The sequence below is a fragment of the Penicillium chrysogenum genome (assembly GCF_028827035.1).
Source record: "Penicillium chrysogenum strain IBT 35668 chromosome Unknown utg000005l_segment0_segment0, whole genome shotgun sequence".
Lineage (NCBI taxonomy): Eukaryota > Fungi > Ascomycota > Eurotiomycetes > Eurotiales > Aspergillaceae > Penicillium > Penicillium chrysogenum.
The window spans coordinates 591704-604798 of NW_026622753.1; the positions used below are offsets into that span (position 1 = coordinate 591704).

The 13095-nt window shown below is 48.5% G+C and overlaps 3 protein-coding genes across 3 annotated transcripts; 1 reads left to right on the plus strand and 2 right to left on the minus strand.

Annotated features, from left to right (window-relative positions):
* Positions 1 to 1128: 1128 nt before the first annotated feature.
* On the minus strand, positions 1129 to 5542 carry N7489_008607 (uncharacterized protein; the record flags this gene model as incomplete). The annotated part of the gene is made up of 4 exons (XM_056714357.1): positions 1129 to 1331; positions 1394 to 2771; positions 2835 to 5231; positions 5282 to 5542. 4 exons carry the CDS (start codon positions 5540 to 5542, stop codon positions 1129 to 1131), a joined length of 4239 nt encoding a protein of 1412 aa, XP_056561979.1.
* A 2882-nt stretch (positions 5543 to 8424) lies between these two features.
* On the minus strand, positions 8425 to 10581 carry N7489_008608 (uncharacterized protein; the record flags this gene model as incomplete). The annotated part of the gene is made up of 1 exon (XM_056714358.1): positions 8425 to 10581. The coding sequence occupies one exon, from the start codon at positions 10579 to 10581 to the stop codon at positions 8425 to 8427; it is 2157 nt and encodes a 718-aa protein (XP_056561980.1).
* A 746-nt stretch (positions 10582 to 11327) lies between these two features.
* Positions 11328 to 12567, plus strand: N7489_008609 (SEC14 family lipid-binding protein; the record flags this gene model as incomplete). Its single annotated transcript, XM_056714359.1, has 4 exons — positions 11328 to 11499; positions 11557 to 11687; positions 11740 to 12129; positions 12199 to 12567. The coding sequence occupies 4 exons, from the start codon at positions 11328 to 11330 to the stop codon at positions 12565 to 12567; spliced, it is 1062 nt and encodes a 353-aa protein (XP_056561981.1).
* Positions 12568 to 13095: the final 528 nt, after the last annotated feature.

Sequence of the window (13095 nt, forward strand, 5' to 3'; positions counted from 1 at the left end):
GGGCGATCCATCTCGTATATCCTAAGCCAAGACTCAGCCGAGCCCCTACTTCCTGGGCAATTCGTGTTCACGGGGCAGAGAAATACGAAGTGCAATATAACTTGAAAAACGACTACTCGTACCTACCTAGGTACAACCTTCCAAGGTTTAATTGTGTTTAGGTAATCATTCTATGGCTTCCAAGGTTCCAACCTTCCTTGGAAGGTTGTTGTCTCTATACGGGTCCGAGAAAATGACGACCTGAAAGTCCTATCCAGGCTCTCGCTGGACCAGGTGACGGCAGTACACACTCCATGTACTCTTGTTACAACATAAGCTCTATACCGGTATAGCTGCGGATGGTTTAATTCCCCTTCACATATTTTTCACAGCAAGCCAGCGTTCCACAAGTTACCATTTGCATGTACAGAGTAGATCAAGAGTTAAACCCAATAGAGCTCAGCCCCGGTTTCCCAAACCACTCCAATCATCTACCCATTAATGACGTCCTCGCTAATGGTGATACGTGGACCACATGTCGGTTCAGCACCTGTAACAGAACCTGCAGCGGTAGTATGAGGGGCAGCCTCCTACGCCTCCTGCCTTTTCTATACCTTGCCAAGGACAGATACGGGACTACAAGTCTTTTAATACACGTGAGTGGCCTCCAGCTGGATAATTGGTACATATGCAATGTGATGCGATGCTGGTTTGATGCTGATGCCGAAGTGGACTTTTGTTTTGTTTTTTTTCTTTGTTTTGTTGTCTTTTCAAAACGAGAACGCAACAATTTGCTTGCTATATAGATTGCTATGACACTTTCGCTGCAGCGAAACATCGATGGCAATGTCGGAAAAATAGATTTGGTGGCGTATGAACATAGTGCAACGTACCTACCTAGGTACCTAGGTAGAAACCCTCAGGACATGACGCTGAGCTAGACAGATTGAATCTGACAGTGGACGCTCATAATTTATTGAAGGGTTGCCATATTATCGTCATCCTACATCAGGCAATTCATGTTCAGATTTCAGCCAATGATCGGTGCATTTCACATCGGGACGGTCCCAACGAAAATGAAAAAGGACCAGAAAAGAACAGAGACATATCACTAGATACATGTGTGGGAGCGACAGAATTCCTGCATTATTACAATGCCGGATGAATATCCCACTTGTCCTTGATACGCTGGAGCCACTCGCTGACCGAGATGATCTCCTCCCCAACCAGGACGTTACCCCCACCAACTCTCTCGCGCTCGGCAGCATCGAACGGTGGGATGTGCAGGATTTCGTGTTCCTTGTCACAGATCTTTTTTCGAGGGTCCCCTCGCGTAGTTTGGTGTAACAGGGCTCATCCAAGTGCGTATAGTCGCATTCTCTGCACATATAGATATTATTTGGGTACATGATACGAGTCCCGCAGCCTGCACAGTGTTCCCACATGGGCCCTGTGAGCTTCTGTAATGTTGGCTCGCTCCCCGGCCCTTCTGGACTAGGCTCCTCGTCGGCGTATGGAACAATCAACGACCAAGCGGCAAGGCAGTCTGCGTCATGGCCCGCGAACATGAGATGCCTTGCCAATCCCAGATATCCCATCCAGTCATTGAACGGATCATCGTCAGAGAGAAAGTCGAGATTGCGTTTGACGTGCATACGCAGGGCATCTTTGGCCTTTTGCTCGTCGCCTTGGAGCGCGTAGTATCGTGCGACAAGTTCTGAGGCGTATGCTGTAGAGCGCCTGAAGCCGTCGATATCGTATGCGGGCTTCCATGTGGTCAGCTGCTCCAGCTGCTCCAGGTAGGTAGCGGCATTGCTTGGGTCACGCATCGCCTCGCGGAAACATGCGTTTGCCAATTTTGTCCAGGCCGTGCTTTTTGCGATTGAGACGAATGTCTCGTCGCGAATTTCGTCGATCTGTAGGACGCGGACCCACTGTTCGATGGCAAATTCCCTCCTTTCGACGTTCTCGGTGCTATTATCGTAGCAAAGAAGCGCAAGATTATGCATCAGACGCACTTGGCAGACCCGATGGACTGCTTCCTTGTCAACGTCGCCATTATTAGCCGCCCTGGCGAGCTGCTCTTTAGCGGCAACAATGGCTTCCTGGTAGCTTTCAAACACAGCGTCAAAGGTCTTACTGTCAGACACCAGACCGAGGATTGCCTCGTGATACTCGTCCCTGTCGTTGTGCTGGTGGAACGTCTGCGTCCGTCTGTCCAGACCGGTTGAATCGTCCATGGAGGCCTTGAGTGAATCAAGGAACTTGAGTAGGCCCTCCAAATTCTTGGTTTTGTGGTATTGTATCACCATCCCCAACGCCGCGTCATAGTCATTCGGGTCATTCCTCAGCATTTCCTCGTATATTGCAAGCGCCTTGTCACTATTTCCCAACTTCCCATTGTACTCAGCCATATCGCGGTCCAGCCATATCAACTCAATATCATCCTCGCTTGTCTCATGGCACTTTATTGTATTTCTTGCGGCCTCTAGTGTCTCAATCGCTAGCGCGTACTCCTCCTGGTAGGCATATACGGTCGAGAGACCCCATAGCGCGAGCCAGTTGTACTCCTGGAGAGAGCATGAGAGTTTGAAATGTTCAATGGCCTCAGGGAATTTTTCAAACTCCCTAAATGTGCGCGCTAACCTGCGGGTCTCCTCATACCCTAGGCTATCCAGCCCAAGCTTCTGTCGAGCCCATTCAGCGGCATCGGAGATTTGGGATGCGTCAATAGTTTCGGGCCTTGAGAAATCGATCGATCTTTTGATTTTGGGGTTTTTGCGGTTCTCAATCTGATAAATCAATCAGCTTCAAGTCATTGTTAGGTAGGGTGTGCGGAATTACCAAGGACATACCTTTGTGAGATATCCATGAACTACAGCGAAGCAATTGGGAGGATAGCTTACACCATCATCAGGTTGCAACCAGAGACGGGCGGTAAATTTAGCAATGTGCTCCAGGATATCCGCATCAGGCTCGGACTTGGAACTCAAACTTTTCACCCATATTCTTTGATCATCAGTGAGGCTTTTAGAGACCGCGGAGTCTTGAAGCCACTTCAACGAAGCTTCGGCATATTCGTCCTCGAGGATCCAACTAAGACATCGCACCATAGAAATGGTTGGGTTCCACCATTTTTTAATCACCCTTTCGTCCGTAAAGAGACTAACCAGCTGCGGGCCAAGAGCCGCCTTGTGTTGTGGTTGTGTCAATGAAGGGTCCACACATTCAAGATGGACAGCGAAAGATTCAAACGAATAAGTGAGCAGCGAGTCTAATTCTGGAGTTCCCTGGTGGTTGATAACTTCCAAGCATGTTGAAAGGATACTTAAGTGAGCAGTGTCGGTGTCAACTCCGACTCGGGCCGTTTTTCCTTTGAGCTTCCGCTGGAAGAACTCTTCGAATCCAAATTTGGCGAACAGCTTGGGGTCGCAGACCGTCTCCAAAAACCGACGGATAATCCTGACCTCGACTTCACTGATGTCACCAGTAAGGTCAAGGTCTGGGGCACCTTCAGGGTTATGGAACTCATGCCTCGTTAGTATGAACTCCTCTATTGCGTCGGAGACTATCTCAACGTATGAGGTGGACTTCGGGATTATCTTAGTTACGGGATGCGGTTCTCCATTAATCCGGAGGAGGGAGGAATATTCGTCTGTTATCTTGTCCGCCAAGGGCCGGAGAGAAGATTCCCCGGCCTTCAGGTAGAGGACTCCCTCCAGGTCTTCCAGAGTTCGTAACCAAGGGTTAAGGCTAAAGGTGACCCATGTGAGGATGACGTTTAGGTCAGAGATGTCATCTTCGGTGAGTGTCTCGTTGAGAACTTCTATCCTTCTCATGATAGTGTCGGATCGCTTACCTCCCGAGTGGGATAGTATATCTCTGATCTCACCAGGACGCCGTTTCCCGCTAATCTCCTGCAGCAAGAGGCTGACATTGACAAAATCACCATGGGTCTGAGTCTTCAAATCTTGCAAGATGTCGTGCCGAAGAGAGAGGACCTGCTCCGACGAGCCGCTCAGAATCTCCATCTTATTCATGCGGTCAATAATGAATTTCTCTATATCATCATTCTTTTCCGATGTCACATTAATCGTCGACATTCTTTCTCCAAGCTGACCTTTGAGCTTGCTCATTGTCTCATTGCGCCCGGTGATAGCAATGCGGAGCTTGAACTGTGACCAGGTTCCAGAGGTAGCCTGTAACCGCCCCAAAACCTGAATGAGCTCCTTGAGTTCGCTCTTCTCTATCTGGTCGATACCATCCAGAAGGAGGAAGATGATTGAGTCACTCTTATACGACTTGGAAAAGAGAATGTCCCAGAGAGTTCCTATCTGGTTGATACCGGTTGCTTTCACAGAGCTCACATCTTTGCGGTAAACAATATCTTTTTCGGCGACCTGCCACGCGAGGACCTTCAGGGCCTGGACCAAGGATATTTGTTGTTTATCTTTGTCAAATATATGATAGGCAGTGGAAGTGCACCTCATATTATTCTCTGACTCAGGTTGTGCTTCTTGTAGGAATCTGACGATGCTTGCAAAGAGGAACGATTTGCCATGTCCCTCGTCTCCGGAGATACCAAGGACTGAAAATGGCGAACTTCCGAGGGTCGCCCACCCCGTATAGAGGGGATCGCTCCAAAGCCACTCTCCGCTCCCCGGGACCTGGTCACTCAGGAGACGTCGAAGGGTCGTTTGAACGACTTGTAAAGCCTCGCTAGGTTTGTCCAGACTGGAATCGATATTGTTCAGGAGCTTCTTCAAGGCAGTGTCTGCATCTCTCTTCTTCTCAAAGTTGAGCAGCTTATCGACTGTCCCATTGATCTTTCTGGTGCTATCTCTATTCTCAATAATGTTTCTCTCGCTTATCTTCTGTGACTCAAACCCTAGTGTTGCCCGCATCTGAGACTCGCGCTCAACTAGAGTGGCCAGGTGAGCCAGCTGGCCGCTCACGCCTTCGTCGCCGTCGAAGACAAACACCTTGAGCGCGATGAAGACCTTGTGCCCCTTGAGGACCTTAATCGACAACGCACAAATGTCGACAAAACACACCAGCTCCTCATTGATGATCTTGCGGAGAGCGACGTCAACCGCGTCGGCGGGCAACCGCAGATAGACTTTGCAGCGCTCTAGCACGTCGGAGATGCGGCGGAACAAGTCTGCCAAGCTGCTGAAAATGCGTTTGTATCTCGCTCCAGTATCAACTAGATATAAAATTGCATTGAAGCAGAGACCAGCGGGCGCAAAAACCTAGGTCGTAACTATGAGCAATGTCAATCTTGGGGATAATGGGCACTCACCATACTTGCCCCCTGAGCAGCAATCCCACCCAGAAGCATGATGAATTTCAACGTATTGCCAATAGCATCTTTTGCAGCCCTGTACTTGTTGTTTTTCTCGTCGTCGTCATCTTGCTTCGCACGAATTTGATCAAGAACTTCGTCGACAGAGTATTTCGGGGTTATAGTGAGGTCGACTTTTGTTTTCTGCGCAAATGACGCGCATGCCTTGTCCCATGCCTCCCGCAGATTATACTCTCCGTGATCTTGAACTGTATCCATTGGATGATATATCGGTTCTAGCTCGATCCGAGCTAAGCAGCAACTCTCCGTTGCCTTTTCCAAACTTGCTGACTCTTCCCTTTTTTCGATAGAAAACTAGGAAATTATAAGTTTTTAACTGGCGTGATGTTAAAATATTACGCTCGAGCGGCTGAAACCTCGATCCTAGCGAAAAGCGAAAAGCGGCCGGGGGTATTGGCGAAGAGGGGCCCGGCTTTTCCAAGCCAATGGTGAGATGAGGGCGCCTTTATCCAATCTCACGTAGCAAGCCACGCACAGAGTGGAGCGGGTAATTACAAGAAGCGAGGTAGGGTGGAGCAGCCCGCTGAAATAATTCTGACATTTGTTGTTTGCCCCTGAGGGGTCGGAGGGGTAACTCTGAAGAGAAGGCACCACAGGGAATATTATTGGAACCCAAGGACGTAGATGTTTGCGGATATGCCAACAGCAAGAGCGCTATACCGCCACATCGTAAAAAAGGTCGGCGCCCGATAAGTCGCTCAGAGCCGTTGGGATTTCCACTCTCCAGTCCCCCACCAGCCCGAACTAGCTTCATACAGAATCCCCGTACGCAGTCCATACTACGGAGTAGGAATAACTGGCCCACATATCAAAAGAACAAGTGAATGGGACGAAATCCTGGGCGGAATGAACACTGCCACGTTTATTTCGCTGAACTGGTTGCAAAATTGCGTCGAGGGATGACCCCGAGCCGCTCATTTCGTATTGGACCCACTTTGCTAAATAAGGTTTGAATTGAGACCGGCTTTGTCAGGCAAACATCTGAATCATTGCAATGGAGTATGGGGTATAGAGTATGGAGTAGTTGAGTACATAGTCATATCTGGGCAATATGGCTCAGATCACTGTAGTATTGAACAGGTGTGTAGTTGGTAAAAGTGGGAGAGTGCAAATGGTAATTCACCTCGTAAATACAGTAGCTCAGTAGCTCTATATCTTGAGTGTACTACATTCAGGGTGATCACTAAAAGCCTCTAAGCGGCGTATGAATCTGTAAAACAAAGAATAACACCAAGGTTCCTCCAGCATAAAACCTTCCAAGGTTACCTAGGTAGGAGGTAGCTTTCAAGAGCATAAACCATAGATGAGATCCCGGGGCGTCCACGGGTCCATGCCCAGGTGGACCTACCCGACCTTGGGAGACCTTGCGATTGGGCACCGGCGGGTAAGCCCGGGCGGCCCGTCCAGGGACCACTCGGTACATATCTCCAATGGGAAACCCCGAACATACCTAGGTAGGTAGGTACCTAGTACCGACGGTATGTGACTATGCGAGACCGCGAGACCCCACTCGCCTACTCGGGTTCGCTACTTTCGCTGGACAACTACTCTAAGTGAGCGCGGTCACATAGGCCCGAGTCCGGCATCTTCGGGAAATTTCCAGTCGATGCACGCGTGCCAACAAGGCAACAATGGATTTAAATGATGGGCTAAGTACGGATACCCTCTGCCACCATAAACGTCGACGCAGCTATGTTTTCGAGAGTAGCGGTAACTATCTTGGGGCGAAATTTTGTCAATTACCATGCTCTCTACCTAGCTGAAAACACAAGAGGCTGTCATAGGTGAGGATGCTATAGGTATAAAAGCTGTGGGATATTAAGGCCCGTCTGGGGAGTAAATTTACACCTCCGCCAGATATATATTAGTCATGTAGGCGATCTGGATCTTATGAAGACCTTTGACGAATATTTTGATATATCTCATTTATTTCGTTACGAAAATGTTTTACTCTACATATATCTGAACCACAACTGCTGATCTGCTCGTGTTTTGTGGAGCTCGGGGACTTGGGATCTCGCATAGGTAGCTTATACGAGACCGAACTCGGGAATGCGCAGGCCAGGCCCGGCCCGTTCCGCACCGAGTCACAACCTCTCGGCGGTAGAAACCGACTAGAAGGAATTTGAACCGTTCATCTCCGCCAAAAAACAAGTGTTCTTGTTCGAGGAGGCTACTATAATATAAGGGAAAGGAAGAAGAAACAAGAAGAAATCCATGGCCATTCAAGCCATTCAAAGTAGCCAAAAGAACAAGCCTTTTATAGGCCTACATCTAACAAACAGGAACTATTCACATCCTTTACATGGTCGTGCAAGAATCTAGGATACTTACAGTTTTGTCGCCCTCAGATGCAACAATTTTCTGCTCGTCATGCTTTTTCAACAGAGTGTCCCAGTAAATATGGTTCATGAATCCAGGACTTTCCTCCTCAAATATGCCCGCCATTATTTTCAGACACTCTGGGTCTCTCCCTCTCAAAGCTGCCACGGTAAGTGATTGATGCTGCGTAAATGGGCACTCGTCTAAACAAGACTCCAACCATGTTTCGTTGAAACAAGCCTGTAGCTTTTCTTCCATCTGCCTAAACATCCAATAGCAGTGCACGAGGACCGAATTGTAGTTCAGGCTGGATAGCGGCCTCGTTCCGCCGCAGATGTCCGCGACGAGATCGTGCCTGAGAAGGTCCAAGTATGTAGGAAGGCTAAGATCGTGTTTGATAGGACCTCCGGCCGAACCGAACGGGTGTTCCTCGGGTATAGCGGACTGGGGCGTGCTCGTCATTTCGGACATATCAGGTTGATCTACCGGCATAGACGGGGATGATAATCTGATGATCTCTTTGTCACTAAACCCACGTGATTTTAGACGTCTGACTAGATCTGTATCTTCTAGGGTCACTTCACCTGTGGCGCGATCCGTGGTTTTCGTAGTCTCCGTCAAACGGATCAACGCTAGATGCGAGAGAAGGGGGATGTCTTCATCCGGAATGCGATTTGGGATCCAGTTTGCACCCCGGTAGGTTTGCAGTAAAGATTTAGTTTTGAAAAAGCGATTAACACTAGGATCTAACAGTTCGTTCATATTCGTCGCATTTTGGGAGGGCTGTTGTCTTTGTGACCGATTTCGGGGAGAGCTGCGATGAGCATTGGGCCCATGGATCCGAGTTTTGATGGCCTGGGCAAATTCAGAGGCGGGTACGTTCCCGTTAGAGAAGAATGAATCCTGGAAAAAGACTCAAGGGCACACCACAAAGTTACTGGCCGGGCGATCAGGCCTTCCTGAACCAACATGTTGTGTAGATGAATGATGCACATCGGCTCAGGCAATTTGTCCCAGAGAAGCATACCCATGCCGTATGCCAATTCAAGTGCCTCCGACAGGCCTGCACCACAGAGAAACGGAGAGTATTCCCATAGGCCATTCCTGTTTGTGTCAGAAAACCGCGACTCTAGGCCATACGTATACTTGCTTTCCCCGAGCCAGTTGACGAAGTCCTGCCGGAGTGCTATCAGTTTTTCTTCGAGTGCAGCGAGGTCGATATCGTTACACAGGCTAGCATTTTTGTGGAAAATTGGATTCAGTACATCCACGGATTGGTAAAAGCCCTTCCCGGACTTTGATTCACGACCCATGAAGAGATCGATGTCTCCCCGAGGCCGAAACTTAGAAGCAGGGTCGTTCAGGTCGTGGCCCTTCAGAATATCAACTCTCCAGCCGCGAGACACAGCAAAGGAGTCCACGATGGACTGCAGCTGGAAGACATGGTGAGGAAGGATCTTTGACCGAAATTCTGTCCCGGGCTTTTGTACTGCGAGATTTGTGATATCGCCAGCAAAGTCGTTAATGCCGAATAAGCGCCGATGTTCGCTCCAAGGTCCGTCCCTAGACCAATCAACCTTTTCGAGACAGATGTGCTGTCCCTTGAGTGTCTGTTGCTGAACGACAACTGAGGAAAAGACATTGACCAAGTCGTATAGCCAATTGATGGTGTACGCTCGGCGCCACTTCAAGCGCTGCTCTTCGGTTGCTCTTTGAAGATCTAACTCGGGATCCCAATTCCGGATACTTCTGAGCATACGCTTGGTAGGCCTGCGTAGTGGCGTTGCCCGGTAGTCGGTGACAAAGTCGCATAGGTTCTGATAGGAGTCTAACAGAAAGTGTTCTTTCACGTCGACGTACAGTTCCTGCGACATGTGACCTGTTCCATCCTGGTTTTGTCGCGAAACTCGCATACAGAGCTGGCCTTGGGCCTTTTCAGGATCTCCACCTGTGAGAGTCTTCATGATGACATGGAAAGAGTCGCGGTCAGGAAAATCAATGAAGATCTGAGATTGGGCGTCCCTGATCATCCCAATTGCCACGTTGCATAGATTTGCAGCAACAGCACTGTTCAAGCCCCGGTAGGCTACCCAGCGCCAGACAATCTGTAGGTAATGACGGAGCTCCACCAACTGGCTGGCCAATGAGTATACAGCCATCAAGTAGTCTGTGACCATGCCGGATTCATCCTCAATGATGCGATCACTCTCCGGGGGAATATCCTGCAGATTGCAAGTGGTAGAGGCAGTGTCCGTTGACCTTCTTTTGCCCTTCCGCTTGCGCCCTCGTTTATTCCGCTTCCGCCGTCTGGTTTCAGCATGGCTGACAGGTCCGACAAGATTGGAATCCTCGTCACTTTCTTCCTTTGCACCTTGTTGACTTTCCAGGCTCAGTGTCGAAAATCTGTTCTCGAAGATACTTTGGTTCTTGTCTTCATTAGGTGCGTCACGATCAATTTCTTCCGCTTCACCTTCTCCCCCTTCTTTCGTCTGGCGTTCGTCTTCATTAGGTGCGTCAGAATTGAATTTGCTTCCTAGCTCCGAGGTATCTCCTCCTAGAGCCCTGAAAACATCTACCAGACCATTTATCCAATGCTCGTGTGACTCGTTGCTTCTTCGGATGTTTGGGTCTAGATCGGAGTCGGTGCATCTCAGGAAAAAGTCATGTGTTTCTTTCCTCGCATTGATGAGTGATTTGAACAAGGGAAATATGTCGGTGGGGATCGGGTCGATATGTTTCGCAATAAGTGCCGAAAGTGACTTGAGTCTTGCCAAGGAGGCCGTCTTGGTTGTGTTCGCAGCGACTGGGGCCTCAGAAGGGAAATCCTTGATAATATGGTCAGAAGTATGAATGATCCAATCGAAAAGATGTTTTTCGTAACGCTTGTACCTAAGGTATGTGTATCGGTCCGCCATGACTGGACACCTGGCGTGGAACGTGGAAGAAACAACTGGGAAGACACAACCTGAAAGGAAAAGACAAGAGACTGGAAGAAAAGTAAATGATTGAACACTCCAACTAGAGATGCATATGAAGCTTTTTCACCGCCTAGGTTGTAACTTGTTGCTATCATGAACCACCGCCCCCGGCATGACCACAACCTGCATGAACCACAACCTGCATAAACCCTGAAATGTCCAGTTCACGTTCTCTGCACATTCTTGCTTGATATCCTTTATGTACAGAAGCGAGCATATATAACATCAGATTATACTCCGTTAAAGACGGGAGTTCATCTTTCAAGGTTGTTTTCAGGAGTCAAATGTTGTATAGTAGGACTTCCGAATTAGGGTTAGCGTTAAAACACCAAGACCATTATGGATCTTACTTACAGAGAGTCAGCTGGGATTTTCAACTGTGTCGTTTTCTCATCTCGCACCATTTCGTACAATTGACAGATCCAACCTAATTCACAATTCAACAGGCAAGTTGTAACCCATATTCGAAATCACTCGGGGAGCTTTAGTCCTCCTGTGAGCTGCGGATGCCCAAACGACCAAGATAGGCGGGGGCATCGCGGGGCATTGACATGTGTCGACTTGCTGATCACTCTGGCCGCGTAACAGGTTCACAACTTGAGATCGTCGCCTAGATCCTCGTTGACAGGACTCGTGAAACTTGTTGAATTCTTCTAAGGTTATATCCTCGGATTTCATTCCTCATGGCTGCTGCTCAACCAAACTTCGGCATTCCGTCTGAGCATGAGGCTTCATTCAAAGCTCTCACTCAATCGACTCAAGAAAAAGTGTTCTTGAGTCGGCCTGAGAGTCTGGAAAGCCGGGACCTCTGTGATGGCATATCAGACCCTCCCACCCTTCTGTGCGTTGCGCTATGTATGCGAAATTCAGTTTTGTTTTCTGTTGGTGCTGACCCCACTAGACGATTTCTAGTCGCTCGTCAATTTGACCCTGATGGTGCTCTCAAACAGTTCCAGGAGGCATGTGAATTCCGCGAAAAGAAGCACATCCTCAGGCTTTACGATTCAGTCGACATTTCCGATTTCGAACAAGCCCGTCAATTTGTGAGTATGGCTTGAGTCCAAGAGTATTAATATACACTGACTGCCTCTAAAGTACCCCCACTGGTCCGGTCGTAGGGACAAAAAAGGGCTACCTATTTGCATGTTCGACGTGGAGCATCTGGACAGAGATACCGTTGCACTTTGGGAAACGTCACGCAAGAACAGTTGCTGGATATATTCCAAATCAGGAAATGGTGAACCACCAAAGCCCGACATGCTACAACTGGCCTCTGTGTACTATGACCATCTCGTGCGGTTCGTTATTCCACTTTGCTCAATGATGACGGACAGGCCAAATCCGTCAGTTCCAGTCACCAATTCAATCTATGTTGTGGATGCCTCGAGTTTGGGTATAAAGCAAGCATGGGGGTTGCGGTCCTTTGCGCAAGAGATCAGTTGGCTGTTATCAACATGTTATCCGGAAACCATTGAACGTATCTTTGTATGTTGCTTGTTCACTTGGCCTATCGATATTACCTGCTTGGATGCCTCCTAACGATGATTATAATAGGTATGCAATGCGCCCTCGTATTATAGCACTATTTGGAGGTTCCTGAAGGCCTGGGTCGACCCTCGAACTGCAGAAAAGATCGTTGTGCTCATGGAGTCGGAGGTCCTTCCTACCCTTAGAGAGTATATCGACGATGCCAATATTCCAGCCAATTTCGGGGGTGAATTTCAATTCACCCATGGAATGCTGCCAGATCTTGACGATAATATCCAGCAGCTTTTGAACTCAGGTTCATCGAAATCTCTGCCTCCTGGTCCTCTGAAATGGATCAAAGATTCAGATGGAAGACAAACTGCATTGGCTGTCGGCAGCAAGTCCGGCTCTGTGAGAAACGATAAGATCGCAACACTTGATATAATTGCGCAATAGCTTCGCTTGATTGGTTGTTTGGAGACCTATAACTAGAGTAGAGACGCTCAGACATATATGCCTCAGGCCACATATAGTGCCTGGGGCAAGAAGTTCTGGAGGACCAATAAAGGGGGAAATGATATCGATGACAGCACTAGAAAAGAAAAAGAAAGAAATTGGAACCCAGAAACTGAGTTTATGAGTAAACTGGTTACGCCTTGACTATGAGGTCACCTGGGCATGTAACCGTAGGTCCAACCACGTCTTGGCGATTTTGAATGGGTCCAGCAGTAGTGATTTTCATACTTCCAAAGTTGACATTCCATTCTGCCTACTGCCTGGATATATCCTATGTCTCATATTGTCAATATATCTTCTGACGAGCATATTGGTGTAGGATCAAATAAGATAAAAATAAGAATTGGAAAGAATGTGGCCCCCCACCCGACACGGGCGGAGTGGACGATCTTTATCTTAAAATGACCAGATGGACCCACATGGCCCACGCTTTCTTGGACCATGATTCCAAGGATTCCTATTCCGGTT